The sequence below is a fragment of the Macaca mulatta genome, chromosome 2 (genome assembly GCF_049350105.2).
Source record: "Macaca mulatta isolate MMU2019108-1 chromosome 2, T2T-MMU8v2.0, whole genome shotgun sequence".
NCBI classification, from domain to species: Eukaryota; Metazoa; Chordata; class Mammalia; order Primates; family Cercopithecidae; genus Macaca; species Macaca mulatta.
In genome coordinates this window covers 100,480,937-100,498,560 of record NC_133407.1, presented here as the reverse complement: position 1 = coordinate 100,498,560, position 17,624 = coordinate 100,480,937, and the positions used below count along the sequence as shown (strand labels likewise).

General features: G+C 36.3%; 1 protein-coding gene across 6 annotated transcripts in view; it reads right to left on the bottom strand.

Moving 5' to 3' along the window:
- Positions 1 to 17,624, bottom strand: part of OXSR1 (oxidative stress responsive kinase 1) — a 93,773-nt gene that overhangs the window by 16,556 nt on the left and 59,593 nt on the right. For 5 of the 6 annotated variants that reach the window (XM_077990140.1, XM_077990141.1, XM_077990142.1 and 2 more), the window contains 5 exon segments: positions 15,677 to 15,778; positions 14,880 to 15,013; positions 9,563 to 9,611; positions 8,870 to 8,935; positions 2,359 to 2,481 (listed from right to left, as the gene is read on the bottom strand). In XM_077990140.1, coding sequence (XP_077846266.1) covers positions 2,359 to 2,481; positions 8,870 to 8,935; positions 9,563 to 9,611; positions 14,880 to 15,013; positions 15,677 to 15,778 — 474 coding nt within the window. 6 annotated transcript variants of the gene reach the window in all.

The window sequence follows — 17,624 nt, the reverse complement described above, 5'->3', positions numbered from 1 at the left end:
AGGTGAAAATTACAATGTTTGGCATCTAATCAGATTACTAGATATGAAGAGGCAGGAAAACACTCCTCAAGCCATAATGAAGAGAATAATTAACCACACAAAACCAATTCAGAATTGACATGGATATTAGAATTAGAAGAGAAGGATGTTAAAATAGTTATCATAACTGTATTACATATCTCCAAAAAGTTAAGTAGAGACATAGAAGATGGGAAAAAAAATTAAACTTCTAGACTACTACAATGCCTGAGATGAAACAGGAACTGGATGGGATTAGCAGAAGATTAGATATTGCAGAAGATGAATAAATTTGAAAGCTAGCATAAAAACTACACAAAATAGACAGAAAAAAAGAATTAAAAAAAATTAAGAGAAACAGTGGCCTGTGAGACAACTTCGAGCTGCCTAATATATATGTTACTGGGGGACAGAAAAAAAAGTTTGAAAATATAATGGCTGAAAAATTTCCAAAGTTGATAAAAACCTATAAACCCAAAGATCCAAGCTCAACAAAACCCAAGCACAAGAAACATGAAGAAAAATATACCTAGGCATATCACAATCAAATTTTCCAAAACCATTTGTAAAGACGAAATCTTAAAAGCAGCTAGGGAAAAAAGACATGTTACTTATAAAGGAACAAGAATAAGAATGTCACAAAATTTCTCAGTGGAAAGATGCAAGCAAGAAGACGGTGAAGAAACATCTTTAAAATGCTGAAAGAAAAAAACCTGTCAACATGGAATTCTATACCCTGAAAACATACCTTCTCAAAACAAAGACATTTTCAGACATAAAATCTTAAAGAAATCACCACCAAAAGACTTACAACACAAAAAATATTAAGGAAAGTTTTTCAGGCATAAGGAAAATAATATAAATATGGAAATCTGGATCTACATAAGAGCATTATGAATATGGAAGAATTTTGTCAAAGCCTTTTTCAGAATCTATGAAAATAAAAATATGATTTTTCTCCTTAGATGTATCAATATTATGAGATTTCCTAATACTGAACCATCATTGCACCCTACCCCGTTTGGTCATGGTATATTCTTTTCTTAACATAGTTCAATTTAGTTTTAAAAGATTCATGTTCTTAAAAAGAATTCATGGTCTCAAAAATGCTATAAGGATAACATGAAAAATACTGGACAGAAAACTACTTATTCTGTGGCCAAAGTAGGTAAGTTTCTGTGTTGTTTAGATACCAATGTATATAAGAAAGCTACTATAACTATTTCAGAACTACCAAATTTATCTATAGATAGCTAGATAGTAATAATTAGATACTGAAAAGCTATAATGTATATCTCCAAATATTTGTTAGTCAGAAGAAAAATAGCATCATCATCCCTTTCACAGGAAGCTAGAGAACTACAAAATTCATGCAGCTTTAGCTTCCTCTGGTAGCTTTAATATAACAATACATGACAGTATCAATTCAGAGACGAGTCATGTGAAAAAGGAAGGATGCCATAGTCTCACATTTATAAAGAAACATTAAACTCACAATTGTATGTAAACAATATTTGCATTTATCTTCTAAACAGTGTTTCCAAGCTTAGAGCTTAATAGATTCATGCCAACTTCCATTGGAAAGGCCTTTACAAACTTAGCTCTGCAAAAGGACTAGACTCAAAGACCTCATTAGATAAACAAGGTCAACAAATATTCAGGGTTGATCAACAGAGAGTCGTAAGTGCTTTCTGATCCTAAAAGCAGATCTTAAAAGCAGGAAGCGATATACCAGTATACTCAGTATTCATCCCACAAAAACAGTCCTAAGCAGTCAAAGGTATAATACTCTCAAACATTTATATTTCCTTATAAGCACTTCCAGTCTTAGGAATGAGTCCTGACAACCTGAGGCAGTGCTTTCAGGTAAGAGTGATGAAACGAACCAAAAGGAAGACTCTTGTCTTCACTGTTTTTAGGAAACACACATACGTGTGCACGACAGATATCTAGGATGCACAAACTGAATAAGAGATACACCATTCCTCCTTAGAAGGATAACAGACTTCAGGGGAAAAGCTTCCATTACTGGGCCTTCAAGTTCACTAACCTTTTCTTCTGCAATGTCTAATTGGCCATTAATCCTATCCAGTGTATTTTGCATCTCAGACATTTGTAGCTTTCATCTCTAGATTTGGGTCACTTTTATATACTCTAAATATTATCATATTCAAACAGATGTCTAAGTCCAACTTTCCATGCAGAATTAACTGGGCTCCTATTATTAATAAGCTGTTCAAGGTAATTCTGTCACAATTGTATTCTTTACATTTTAGCTGGTTAAGCTGAACAAGAACCACACAAAGTTCTAGCTAAAGTACACAGTTTAATAAAATTTACCCTGAGTTGTGAAATTGCTGCTTTCCCTTCCTCACTTTCTTCATCAAATTCATCATCACTCCACTCCCAGCCTCCATCCTCTGTCTTATGGAGGCGGCCACTGGAACCTGGTACTCTCCGAACCTGCTCATTAGAAAGAGAAGTGGGTTATGGTGGTGTTTCATGCTTACTAAGTATGAAACTCCATATTTCTCTCTTCTTCTATCACTTCAATCCATTAAGTAGATAATCATTTTCCCCATAAATGTTCCCATACAAATTCATATCCTCCAACCATCACCTGCTCTACTACCTGTCTTTAGTAACAACCACTGTACTTCTATACTCTTGAGCCCAAACATCAAAATCCTTCCTATGTAAAATCACAGGTAAAATCCGATTTTAAATGTCCTGAGACATTTAAGGAAAAAAAAAAAAAAGGTTTTGGGTGCTCAAAATGAATAAACCCAAGATTTAAAATCTGTTACTTTTTCTTTTTAATTTGTTAAGTCAAAACTATACTTGCCTATGATTTCAAGAGTACTAGAGCTGTGCATGTTGTATTAAGAAAAACAGCAACCTCCTAACCTTCAGCTTCATCTCCACTGGCAACCCTTTCAACTCATTTTAGCTTATCCTTCTGGACATTCATCTCTCGAATACGTGTTCCTATCATTACTTACTGATTTTTTGGTTTCAAGAGTTAACTGTGGGACTTCCCACAATAGAAGATGAAAATTTAACTCTGTTATGAACTCTCTCTTCTTTTCTCAAGATATACTATAATTTTGGTTAGGTCAATATTCAGTGTTTACTTAACATGATTATATGTATCATATTCAGACCTGAGCCTATTGTGTATTACCACTTCTATTTCCCCTGTAGTTCATATTTACTCTCTCTCAGCTGTTTATATCTCCTTTTACCATATTCAAATGGGTATTCTGTCAGTATCATCTTCTTGAAGAAGACTCTCACCAGAACCTCCTGATCTGTTCCATCCTAGACTGGTTTCACAGCACGTCTCCTACTTCAGATCAAATTCTACCATCAGCCAGAGGATTGTGCGTCCTGGATCACATGACTTCTGTTTTTAGTTTAAGCACCATCTCCACTATTAGCATGTATATTAAAGTCATGCATTTCTGAACTTATCTTGATTCCATCTTCACACTTCATTCATTGTTTGGTTAAAAAAGAAAAGGCTGTATCAGTAATTATTTTCTTTCATACCTTTGAAGAAAACTGCCTCATTGTATTTGGCTTCCAGAAGTGCTACTGAGGTCATCAGGACTCCTGATCCTGTCTGTGACATTTCCCCCTCCCTGGAAGACTACAGATTCTTCTTTTTGCCTTCAGTATTCTGACTTATCATGGTAATGTGTGTTAGCATTAGTCTATTTTTATTAATTGTGTTGAGTACTTAAGACTCTTTCAATCTGGAAATTCATGACCATCCAGTTTTGGACATTTTTCTTGAATTATTTTGTCAATGATTTACTTTCTTCTGTTTTTCTCAGTTCTCCTTTTCTGGAATTCTCTTTACTCAAATGCTGAACCTTCTCAAATGGTCCTCTAATATTCTCAGCTTTTTTGTTTTCTGTATCTGGGCCTTTTGAACTCTTTTCTGGGAAATTTCCTCAACCTTTGTATTGAATTTTTCATTTCTTCTATGTTTTCAATTTCCAAAAGCTTTTTGTTGGTACTGGTCCTGGTTCTCTGAAAGCTCCCTTATAATTCATACACCATACAACTGAACCACTCAACGTATACAGTTCAATGATTTTTAGTATATTCAAAGTTGTGCAACCATCACTACTATCAAATTTAGAACATTTTTATCACTCCCCACAAGACATGCCATACTCTTTAGCAGTAACTGCCCATTTCTCTCCAAAACCCCCAGTCCTAAGTTACCACTAATCTACTGTTTCTTTATATTTGCCTGTTTTCAACATTTCACATAAACTGAATCATACAACGTATGATCTTTTGTGACGGACTTTTTTAACTAGTATAATGTTTGAAAGGGTCATCCACGCTGTAGCATGTATCAGTACTTCATTCCTTTTTATTGTCAAGTAATATTCTACTGTATGAATATACCACATTTAATAAATTTAATAATCAGCTGATGAACATGTGGGTTGTTTACACTTTTTGGTTTTTATCAATAATGCTGCTATGAGCAGTGTACACATTTTTGTGTGGACTTACGTTTTCAATTCTCTGGCGTGTGCCTAGGAGTAGAATAGCTGGGTCACATGGTGACTCTGTTTAGGCTTCTGAGGAACTGCCAGACTGCTTTCCAAAGTGGCTGCACCATTTCACATTCCCATCACCAGTGCAGAAGTGTTCCAATCTCTCCACATCTTTACCAACAGTTGTTACTGTCTTTTTGATTATAGCCATCCTAGTGGGTGTGAAGTGGTATCTCTTTGTTATTTTGATTTGCATTTCTCTGATGGCTAATAACACTGAGTATCTTTTCATGTGTTTATTGGCCATTTATATATCTTCAAGAGGTTTCTATTCAGATCCTTTGCTCATTTTTAAAAATGTGTTGTCTTTTTATTTTTGAGTTTCAAAAGTTCTTTATATATTCTAGATACAAGTCCCTTATCACATATATGATTTGTAAATATTTATTCCCATTCTGTAGGTTGTCTTTTCACTTTCTTGCCAGTGTCTATTGAAGCACAAAAGTCTTAACTTTTAATAAAACCAATTTACCTACTTTTTCCTTTTATTGCTTGTATTTTTGGTGTCATATCTAAGGAAGCTTTGCCTAGCTCAAATTCCCAAAGATTTATAGCTATATTTTCTTGCAACAGTATTATAACTTTAGCTCTTATATTTAGGTCGACAATCCATTTTGAGTTAATTTTTTGTAGGATGAGAGTAAAAGACCCAACTTCATTCTTCTGCATGTGAATATTCAGTTGTACCAAGGCCATTTGAAGATGATTCTTTAGTCTTCACTGAATTGTCATGACACAAATGCTTCTTTAATAGTATCATGTTCACTTTTTGTGCATGTAAACTTTTTTTTTTTTTCTTTTGAGACAAGGTCTTGCTCTGTCACCCAGGCTGGAGTGCAGTGGCACGACCATGGCTCCCTGCAGCCTCTACCTTTTAGGTTCAAGCGATCCTCCTGCCTCAGCCTCCTGAGCAGCTGGAACCACAAGCACATGCCACCACGCCAAGCTATTTTTTTTTTTTTGGTAGAGTCTGGTCTTGCCTTGTTACCCAGGATGGTCTAGAACTCCTGGGCTCAAGCGATCCTCCTGACTTGTCCTCCTAATGTGTTGGGATTTACAGGCGTGGACTACCACTCCTGGCAAATATAAACTCTTATCTCTAAAGGCAGTCATGATTTTACTTAAATTATCTTCCTATATAGTCTGTTTCCTGTAAGTTTCTTTTTTTCCTTCTATTTATTTTGTCCTCTGTTTTTCTCATTAAGAGGTTTTCCTCAGGTATCCTGTAATCCTAGATCTATGCTCATATTTAAGAACAAAGAACTAAAGCACTGATTGGAAGCACTGAGCTTTTAAGTGGGTGGAGTTTGCTTCACTGCAGAGTGATGTGGGTGAGCATTTCCCACCTCCCATGTCAGTACTTTTGATTTTCCTCTTAGGCTAGTCAGATTGATCAAATAAGGATTTTTCAATGTCTTGCCTAGGGGGTAATAAGCCTTAATGTTTATGTTCCGGGAGTTGAATGAAGTGATATAGATTCTTAATATTCAGTGTGTAAACAATTACTTAAATGCCCTTTTCAGTAAGTTATTCCCATCTTTAACTGTGCCTGGTGTCCTTCAGTTCAGAGACCATTTCTTTTACCCTTCTGCAGAATAAACCTCCACACATCTCCTGGAGTGCTGCATGGAGTAGGGGAAGGAAACCAGAGTCTAACTCTATCTTAAGACTTTCAACCAATCTTCCTGTTTTTAGCCCTACTTTCACTCTCATTTCTGGAGGTACCCGGCACTGTTAATTCCCTTCCCTTCTGGGGTTCTGTTGTATATGGTAGCTTCCAAGCTTTTCTTAATACTGGCTTAGCAATTATAGTTCTCTGATTTGCCAAGTCTCTTACCACTAATTTATGGGCATCACAGTTTTGAAAATTTGGTTGCAGCTTTCACTTCTCCCATTTTTTGTATACTAGAGGTTTATGCCTTTCCTTTTTATTCTCTTTTTTCTTTTCTTTTTGAGACAGAGTCTCACTCTGTCACCCAGGCTGGAATGCAGTGGCATGATCTTGGCTCACTACAACCTCTGCCCTGCAGGCTCAAACAATCCTCCCACCTCAGCCTCCTGAGTAGCTGGGACCACAGGCACGCACCACCATGCCTGGCTAATTTTAATTTTTGTATTTTTAGTAGAGATAGGGTCTGCCATGTTGCCCAGGCTGGTCTTGAACTCCTGAGCTCAAGCAATTCATCCGCCTCAGCCTCCCAAAGTGCTGGGATTACAGGCATGAGCCACTGTGCCTGATCTCTTTTTATTCTCTTAACAGTTCTTTTAGTAAATATATTTTGGCAGGAGGTATTCACCCAGGCTGGAGTGCAGTGGTATGATCACAGTTCATTACGGCTTCAACCTCCCAGGCTCAAGCGATCCTCCCACCTCAACATCCTGAATAGCCGGGACCAAAGGTGTATGCCACCACACCTCATTAATTTTTTAATTCTTTTTGTAGATATGAGGTCTCACTATGTTGCTCAGGCTGGCCTTTAACTCCTGGGTTCAAGCTATCCTCCCACCTCAGCCTCCCAGAGGTGCTGGGAATACAAGCATGAGTCATCATATCCCCGGTATGAGGCTCACTCTTTTTTTTTTTTTTTTTTTGAGACAGAGTCTTGCTCTATCGCCCAGGCTGGAGTACAGTGGCACAATCTCAGCTCACTGCAACCTCCCTCTTCTGCATTCAAACGATTCTTATGCCTCAGCCTCCCGAGTAACTGGAATTACAGACATGTACTACCATGCCCAGCTAAGTTTTGTATTTTTAGTAGAGACGAGGTTTCACCATGTTGGCCAGGCTGGTCGCGAACTCCTGGCCTCGAGTGATCCACCTGCCTTGGCGTCCCAAAGTGCTGGGATTACAGGCGTGAGCCACTGCACCCAACCTACTCTTCTTAAATTAATCAGATTTCAGATACTAAATCAACATGAATCTCAGATGGGATTTATTATAAACAAGAATAAGCACAGAAATTTTATCCATATTTTTAATAAGTATAGAAATATATACATATTATTTAAGAATATCCTGTGTGTCAGGAACTATTCTAGGTACACTGAAGATACAGCAATGGAAAAAAGTCCCTGTTCTCATTAAGCTTTTATTCTAATGGTACAGAAAGACTGTAAAATGTCAGATGGTGGTAAGTAGGGTAACGGGATAGAGTCATGGAGGGTACTATTTTAGTAATCAGAGAGTATTATTCTGAGGAAAGGCCACTTGAGTAAGATGCGACATAAAATGAAGGAATGAGCCAAGTGAATTTTTAACCTAGTAACTATCCATGAGAATAATCTTCCAGGTCTCACCCACTAAAGACATGACTTTAATTGGTTTGGGATGACACTGTCTATGTTTCTTTCCTTTTTTTTTTTTTTTTTTTTTAAGTCCCCAAGTGATTCTGACATGAAACGATGGATTATAGCCACTGAAAAAGATATATCTCTAAAATAGAGACAAGTTAACTGTTTTATCAGTGCTTATTAAGAATATCATTTCTAAGTATTTACTATACATTTCTGGTTCTTTGTTTTGTTAAATTCTCAGAATAATATCAAAATTCCCAAGCAGTGAGATCTATGGAAGAGAATAAGCCACTGCTAGACATAACGCTTCTGACTTCTTGGACAGGCCTACCACTGTATTATATAAGGTATACGACCTTTACCTTCTTCAAGTCTATCATCAACAGAAGCCTCTTTTCCTTCACATTGGATGAGTATGCTTGAGCAGAGAAGTAAGAGGGGGGAAAAGGGAGGATTTTCTTCTCCCTACTCTCACAGAGGTTCATAAAAGTATCATGGACAGGAAAATTAATATATTCTGCCCAAACTGAGATATTAAAGCATTCTCCATGCTCACATCATGACCAAACTTCTTAGAAATTACATATACATAATAAGGTTCTTTCAGTCTTTCTGTAAAAGCAGTAGAAAATTTGGAGTTCCAAAAAGGGTACTGTGACTTATACCCAAAGCTATAAATGCTATGTAAAATCACAACTCATTCTGGTAGCTAGAAACAGTTATCAAATAAGAGTTTAGAATTAATTTACCAATTACTATCTAGCATTCCCTTTCATCCTAATAGACAGCAGAGTAATACAAAGGCATACAGTAGACCAAAGATATTTGCTGAATGAATGTATCAAAGAACGTTTTAGATAGGATTGAAAGAAAACCAGTAATTCTCATATACTATTAACAATGTATTACTTAATATATTTTCAAAATGCAAAAATAAAGTAAATTTTTCAGGAAAAGTGAGTTAAATTCCGATTTACCTTTTTTGCTCTTTCAGAAATGGTTGGTGCTCTCTGCAATATTTTTTCTTGAAGAAATTCTTTATTCTGGAGAGGAAGAGTAAGTATTTTGTTCTTATAAGTTTAAAGGTACCAAAAAAACCCCACAAAAATGCTCACCATAATCAAAATGTGATATAGTAACTGTTCTGTAATGAAGTATGAGAAAAACTTCCATTTGTTTACTCTGAAGTTCCTTTAGTACGTTACTACCACAATTTTATAAATTGAGACAGAAAATTAAGATGTAGTACACTGTATGAACCATCGTCTATGAAGAGTTTGCTGTACTGTATGTTCTTTGAGATCATGGTCCTAGATTTCCAACTACAGTAACATCCTACTATTTGATATATTTGGGAAATGAGATGTTTACAAATTCAGTAGTAAACCTTAAAATCAGAGTTTGGTGTTTTTCACAAATTATATTTATAATGGTAAAATTTAATAATCATTATTCCTATGATCAGTTTACCCTAATATTAAAAAATGGATTGACTAAATTCTGAAGCAAGCATCTTAATTATCAAAGGCTGTATACATACTGCTTTCCACAATTATTTTATTTACCATCATTTTTCCAAACATAATCATCCAACTTCTAAGCAGTGAACATAATCTGAGTAACTGAGGAGCATCCTATAACACACATAATCAAAAGCTAGAATTTCCTACCTTTGCTTTCTGGAAAAATTTGTGCCTTAACAGTTCTGCTGCTGTTGGTCTAAAACCAGGGAGGGAGGGAAGAAAAGGTTTTACAATTAATTCAAGTGTAATATGAGATTCCATCATCAAAAATCAGAAAAAAATTTTTTCAACAGCAAAATAAAAACTCAGTATACTCCACTTTCCTTAAACTGCTAAAAAGCAAAACAAACTTGATACAAGACATTGAATAAAATAAAAATCTCAAAACAAATATTCTGATAATAATTATTAATATTCTTTGAAAGAGTCATTAGTGAAATGTTTTTTCTGGAAGCATGATTTCTTAATAGAGTCTAATATATTTGCTAATTAATAATATTAATTTAATATTTAATATTATTTCCCAATAAGTAAGCTAGACAAAATCTATCTAACATTTTTAGCAAGGCATAAAAATATATTTAAACACTCAAAGAGGAAATGGACCAAATCAAGACCTCCACTTCCTGCCACATGGTAGCCTGCCAGCCTTCAATTTAAGGATCTGTGGTAACCTTAAAAATAGATTTCACAATCTCTCTTTAAAAACGAAAATTCTAAAAGTAAAGTATATTCCCCAAATTTAACAAAACTCAGTTTACCTCATTTCTTCATGGTCTTATTTCCTTTTAAGCAAAGACATGACTGTCAATTTTACAAGCTTTTAAAAGAATAACATTCAGAATAAAGAATTTAACATTTAAGAAACTGGACCTGATTTTTTGCCACACACCTACCTGATCCTGAGCAAATCACAACCTCTCTAAGGTTCAGTATTACTTGGCCAAGTCCCTAAAAGCAGTAGCTCTTAAACACTGCTGTGCATTAAACTATCTGGGAAGAATGTAAAAATCCCAATGACCAGTCGGGCACCATGGCTCACACCTGTAATCCCAGAACTTTGGGAGGCCAAGGTGGGTGGATCACGAGGTGAGGAGTTCCAGACCAGCCTGGCCAATATGGTGACACCCCATCTCTACTAAAAAAACACAAAAATTAGTAGGGCAAGGTGGCATGCACCTGTAGTCCCAGCAACTCGGGAGGCTGAGAAAGGAGTATCACTTGAACCCATGAGGCAGAGGTTGCAGTGAGCTGAGATTGTGCCACTGTACTCCAGCCTGGGCAACAGAGCAAGACTGTCTCAAACAAACAAACAAAAACCCAATGACCAGGCTGTACCTCATACCAATTAAAGCAGAATCTTTAATTGGCTTTAGTAATTTTTAAAACTCCCTAGGTAATTCCAATATGCATTCAAGTTTAAGAACCAGCACCTCCGATGATTATTATAAAGATTTAAAAACTGGGCCGGGCGCGGTGGCTCAAACCTGTAATCCCAGCACTTTGGGAGGCCGAGACGGGCGGATCACGAGGGCAGGAGATCGAGACCATCCTGGCTAACACGGTGAAACCCCATCTCTACTAAAAGATACAAAAAACTAGCCGGGCGAGGTGGCGGGCACCTGTAGTCCCAGCTACTTGGGAGGCTGAGGCAGGAGAATGGCGTAAACCCGGGAGGTGGAGCTTGCAGTGAGCTGAGATCCGGCCACTGCACTCCAGCCTGGGCGACAGAGCGAGACTCCGTCTCAAAAAAAAAAAAAAAAAAAAAAAAACAGATTTAAAAACTGAATAAATGTGAAAGTTTCAGTTTGCATAGCAAACTGAAATCCAACATTATCACTCTTATTTTTCCATTCACTCAAGATTCCAATATGCTCAACAATGTGATTGCTCAACATTGCTTATTATTCATTCCTTTCTTCTGACTTCTAAAGTACAACTTATGGGTTCTTTCTAAAGTACAACTTATGGGTTCTTTAAGTGATAGAATGTGACTGGAAAACTCAATTTCCGTGTGCAAAATAATTTCATGCTCATTCTTGAATGATAGTTTGACTAGCTGGAGAACTCTGGGTTAAAGTCACAGTCATGAGCCTCTTAATGCTTTGGCCAACAACATACTATGTATCTGACAGTAGAGCAACAGGTTACACTAAATAGCCTATGCATGCAGTAGGCTGTACCATCAAAGTTTGTATAAGTACACTCCATGATGTTCACACAATGACAAAACTGCCTAATACACATATCACAGAATGTATCCTCATCATTTTAAGTGACACATGACTGCATTTTCTCTGAACATTTCACTAAATGCTGGCCTCAACTGTTGTGTTATTGGGTTAGTGGCTGTCAAGTCTACCTGCTGATCCTCAGTAGGTAATCTATTCCCTGAGATTGCCTGTAGAAGTTTCTCTTTGTTTCGTGTCCAGTAGTTTCACAACAACGTGTACAAGTGGAAGAAGGGAGACACTGCTTGGAATTCTACGGCGATGGTTCTTTACTCTGAGAATATAGGTCTTTCATCAACTCTGGAAAATTCTCAGCCATTATTTCTTTGAATATCGTTTCTACCACATTCTCTCTAGTCTTTCCTGGTAAGTTCATGTATACGTATATGTACATTTGTGTGTGTGTGTGTGGATGTGCATACACACACATACTGAACCTTCTCAGTCTACCCTCCAAATGTTAATATTTCTTTCATATTTCCCTCTTTGATCTTTCTGTGCTACATTCTGAGCAGTTTCCTTCGTATACTGTAGTCTGATTAAAACAGGCACTCTAGTCCAGTTGTATGGGTCAGAATTCTGATTCCACCATTTATTAGCTGTGTGACTTTGGGGAAGGTTACTTAACCTCTCTGTGATTCAGTTTCTTCATTTGTAAGATAAAGAAAATAACAGAGCTATCCTCAAAGGATTACTGTAAACAATAGTGCCTGGTACTTGATGAGTAAATAAATAATCTCCTTTTTGTTTTATTGGTTGTTCTGTTTAACCAGTCCATTGTGTGTGTTATTTTAACTTAGCAATGTTCTAAACAAAGTTTAATTTTGGTTTACAAACTGGAATAGATTTTCTATAGCTTCCAGTTTTCTTACTTAAAAAAAAAGTTTTATAATAATTTTAGACTTAAAAGAGCTGCAAAGCTAGTACACAGTTCCTACATGCCCTTCACCACCTTCTGCTATTGTTAACCTTTTACATAACCACAGTATAATAATAATAAAGAAATCAACTAAAATATCAACACTGGTACAATACTATTAACTAAACAACAGACTTCATTCCATTTCTCCAGTTTTTCCACTAATGTCCTTTTTCTGTCCCAGGATCTAACACAGGATACTCTGTTGCTTTCAGTCTTCATGTCTTCTTAATTTCCTCCAATCTGTGACAGTTTCCTAGTCTCTCTTCCTTGGCCGTTTTGAACAGTGCTGGTCAGGTATTTTGCTGCATATTCCTCGATTTGGGTTTGTCTGATGTTTTCTCATTATAGACTGAAGTTACAGATTTAAAGGAAGAATACCTCACAGGTTATATGCCCTTCTCATTTCATCGTATCAAGAGCTGAATCAGTCTTATCAATGTCTGATTAATAGTGATGTTAACCTTGGTCATTGGGTAGAGGAGGTGCATTGTGAAGTTACTATTTTTCCTTTTTCATATTCTACTCATCAGAAGTGAGTCAGTAAGTCCAGCTCACACTCAAGGAAAGTTTGAAATATTAATCACTATATTTTTCATTTCTGGCATTGCTATTTGGTTCTTCTGTCACAGTCACAGTCTTTTCTTGTGGGTTTGATTTCTTCTAATTTTAGTTATTTTCAATATACTTAATTTTATATCTTTTCAGTTTATCACTGCATTACCTAAATCTTTTGGAGCACTAATCCTTCTGCTTGTGCCTGCTAACTAGTTCATGACGTATTGTTTCACTGCGTGTTTCTTAATTTTGGGTTGTGACCTTATTTCAGTGGGGCATTATGTTCAGGAATCCAAAGGGAGCTAGAGTTGAAAGTGTTCTTCCAGTACAGCTCTGTGATGGCTTCTATCAAAAATAAAAAACGATTTGGTGAAGCTTTTTTAACTTTCTAATCCTGTGGGTTCCTGGATAACATAGGTAGTATAAACTCTAAACCTGTGGAACGTTCAGGTTGAAGGGCTTGATTATTCAGGAGAGGTTTTTGTTGTCTCTTGCTGATGACAGTTTTTATTCTTGTCTGTCCTTTTACTAAGGATACAGACATCTGAAGTTCTTAGCTTTAAGAAGAAGAATCTCAGTTTAAACTCCCCACTGGGTAGACCCAAGATCTCAATTCCAGTCTTCACATGGGAGTTACAAATCCAAATCAGTAGGTTATCAGAATGAATAGTGACCCACTGAAGACAGCCTCGGGATTAGTTCACAATATTTCTTCTTTAACTTTGGGCTTCCTCATTATTTTTGGTATCTGAGAATCTTTAAGTGGGATAGATTTTATCTGGCATTTCTAGGTACTTGTAACAAGAAAATTTTGTTCCTTTAATCAACTAATTTGGTAAAAGAAAAGTGTTTCCTGTCTTTTTTAAGTGTTTACTCAGAAACAGAAAAAAAATTATAAAAACGCAGGTATAAATTTTGTTTTTCTTACCCTTTCCAATATTTCCAACAATAAATTCTGAAACCCTATTACATATACTAGAGATGTGATCCAGAACAAGAAAGTCTTTCCCTTTTAATGATCTTTAGAGAAACAAAAATTAAAGAACTCAGTGCTAAGAAGCTGAGTGGAATATATATGTGAAACAGACAAATAAGATTCAGAAGGAACAGAGCCCTAAATTAGGAATCAGGACTTTTTGAGATTCAAGTCCTACTCCTATGACTAAGTATCAAGTGACCTCAAAAATAAAAGTTTGTACTCAATGATCCCCAACATTCTACGATTCTGTTTAATTCATGAAGTTACTCATATTGGCTGTTCTTATTTATTTGCTCACTTGTCATTCAATCTGTCTAATAATGATAAGGAAACTATTTGAATTTTTGGTCCACTTACTAAAATATCTTTCTAATATGGAAATAAGTATGATTATTAGACACTAAACATAATTTTTCTATGTGTCTTGCCTTTATTAATACTGTAAATGCCATTAAGACATTCACTTATAAATTTTAAATGCAAATTAAAAACAAACCTCTCCACTAACTTGGCACTTATTAATACAGAATTCACAATGTACAACTTTGTAAGAAATTAACAAGGAAAAGGCTGAACTATTTAAGGTATACTGTATACTACAAAGAAGGCAGAAATCAATTCATTTCTGTATACCATAGTATAATGGTCTCTGTATACTTCTTTAAAGTTTATATTTAGTTCTTTTGAAAATAATTTCCTGTACATACAAGTATGTGACTCTTAGACTTCTCACGATGTTTTATTAGAGAGAAAAGTAGATGTTTTCTCATATTTTACCTTTTTTCTGGATCTTTTTGAAGGCACAATGAAATCATTTTTCTAAATGATTTTCCATATTTTTTCAGCATTTCTTTATCTTGAACACCAGTTTCCAAAGAAGGAGGATCATTCTGCAGTGTCAGCATTAAAACCTGCAAGAATTTTCAATATACTATAAACTTGTGATGACTCAGTAAAGTTTAACTATTGTGGTCAAGATTTTTCAATATAGGCACTCCCCCACCAACATACAAATATTTTATTTCCTTTAAGTTTGTATCTGAATCGGTTGTTTAAAATCCAGAATCATTAAGTGTATTTCACATAAATAATATGCTGTAGATGGTTACCTTCTTAACACACACACACACACACAATGGGTATTACGCAGCCTTAAAAAGCAAGAAAATTCTGCAATATGCTACAACATGGATGAACCTTGGGGATATTACGCTAGCCATGCAAAGATAAACACTGTGGGATTCTACGTATATGAGGTATTAAGAGCAGTCAAAATCATAGAGACAAAAATGATTGCCAAGGGGCTAAGAATGGGAATCAAGAGTTACTATTTAATGGGTATAGAGTTCCAGTTTTAAAACGAAAAGAGCTTGGATAAAGATGGTGGTGACAACTGCACAACATTATGAATGCATTTAATACCATTGAACGATATACTCCAAATGGTTAAAGATGGTGGTCAATTTTATGATCTGCGTATTTTACCACAATAAAAAAAATTTTAAAAACTTGCAAATGGCTCTGAAAAGGAACTGGGACTTGAGCTGGGGTAGTATTTGGAATACAAGCCTCACCTTCATTGGTGGATATTTATGGTAAGGAGCTGCCCCCGTGGCCAATTCAATTGCTGTAATTCCAAAACTCCAAATATCAGCTTTGAAATCATAACCTCGGACCTGCAAAACAGATTTGCATCATTATTTTTACCAGCACAAAAGGACTTTTAAAAGTTAGCTTCTGGCCAGGCACAGAGGCTCACGCTTGTAATCCCAGCACTTTGGGAGGCTAAGGCAGGCAAATCACCTGAGGTTGGGAGTTCAAGACCAGCCTCACCAACACGGAGAAACTCCATCACTATTAAAAGAAAAAAAAAAAAAAAAATTAGCCGGGCACAGTGGTACGTGCCTGTAATTCCAACTATTCGGGAGGCTGAGGCAGGAGAATCGCTTGAACCTGGGAGGTGGAGGTTGTGGTGAGCCGAGATCATGCCATTGCACTCCAGCCTGGGCAACAAGAGCGAAACTCCACCTCAAAAAAAAAAAAAAAAATTAGCTTCTGAGGCCGGGTACAGTGGCTCCTGCCTGTAATCCCAGCACTTTGAGAGGCTGAGGTGGGAGAATGATGTGGGCTTGAGGCCAGGAGTTCAAGACCAGCCTGGGCAACATGGTGAGACCCCATCTCCACAAAAAAAAAGCTGTTTTAATTAGCTAGGAGCGGTGACATACACCTGCAGTCCAGCTGCTCAGCAGGCTAGCTTGAGCCCAGGAGTTCAAGGCTGCAGTAAGCCATGATGGCACCACTGTACTCCAGACTGGGTGACAGAGCAAGACTCTGTCTCTAAAAATAAACAAACAAAAAAGCTACCTCTAATGTGTACCAAGAACAATGAAAGTGTTCATAAGCTTTAAACCAATAAAATAAAGTAGGCAAACTCTAAACATATTTGGTAATAATACACAACCTGAATGTTCACCAACAGTGAAGAAATTGTTAAGTATGATTTTTTTAAAAATTACAGTCAATTAAAAGCAATATTTATTAATTCTATGTGAAAATATAAAAAACATTTCTGATAAAACATGAAGAAAAAAACACAAAATTGCTCATACATCCTGAAACTTTTACAAACAGTAAAATACTAGAAAGAATTAAAACAAAATGTTTTGTAGTGCGGTAGCTTTTTTGTTTTCCAAAGGATCTGTATTGTGGTATTATCACCTTAATTTCTATAATGAAAAAGTTAACGAAGGTTGTGAATACTTTTAAACTTTTTACAGTGAATATGTTGCCAAATTTCTCTACTTATATACTGTCACCAGCACATTACATGGCTATAAATTTTAATTTTCTATCCTAAGCAATATAGGAGAAATAGGTTTGGGGAGTGTGTAGTGTGTAAGACCTAAAATTAAGGATCCATAGTATGTGCTGCCTTGCCATCTGGTAAAACTGAAGGGCCTCTAGTGACCTAAGTACAAGTTCCCCTCCCCACTCTGCTCTTGCAGATAATGTCTCCTAGTCCAACAATCCTCCTTATCAAAGGACCAGGTACAGTTCCTGCTTGCCCGACAAGCAGATTTCGGTTCCCTGTCAGCCAGTCTTATCTTCTCATGGAAACCAAGGGGCATCGCAATCTGCTGGTACTACAAAGCCTGTCTCCAAAGCCCCTTCTCGTTCATTCTGTTAGTAAGTGCAACTCTGCTGGTCCTGCATGGCATGCAGTATCCTCCTCCCCTAGGCTATGAGTATATGTGACTAATAGACAGCTGTCAATCTCATCTGTCCAGTGTCAGGTGTTGTATGTTCAGCCATTCCTATAACTTTACAGTGGGAATCCTTCCCTCACCAACAGGGTGAATACAGGTGATTAAAACAGAGTAAAAATGAATTCGGTTTGTAGCATACTGAGTTTGATATACCTATAAGGCATTTATGTGAAGCATCTATTAAGAACTAGAAACAATTATATGGAGGCTTAGGAAACAAAACTGGACATAATTTAGAAATCATTAAACCAATAAA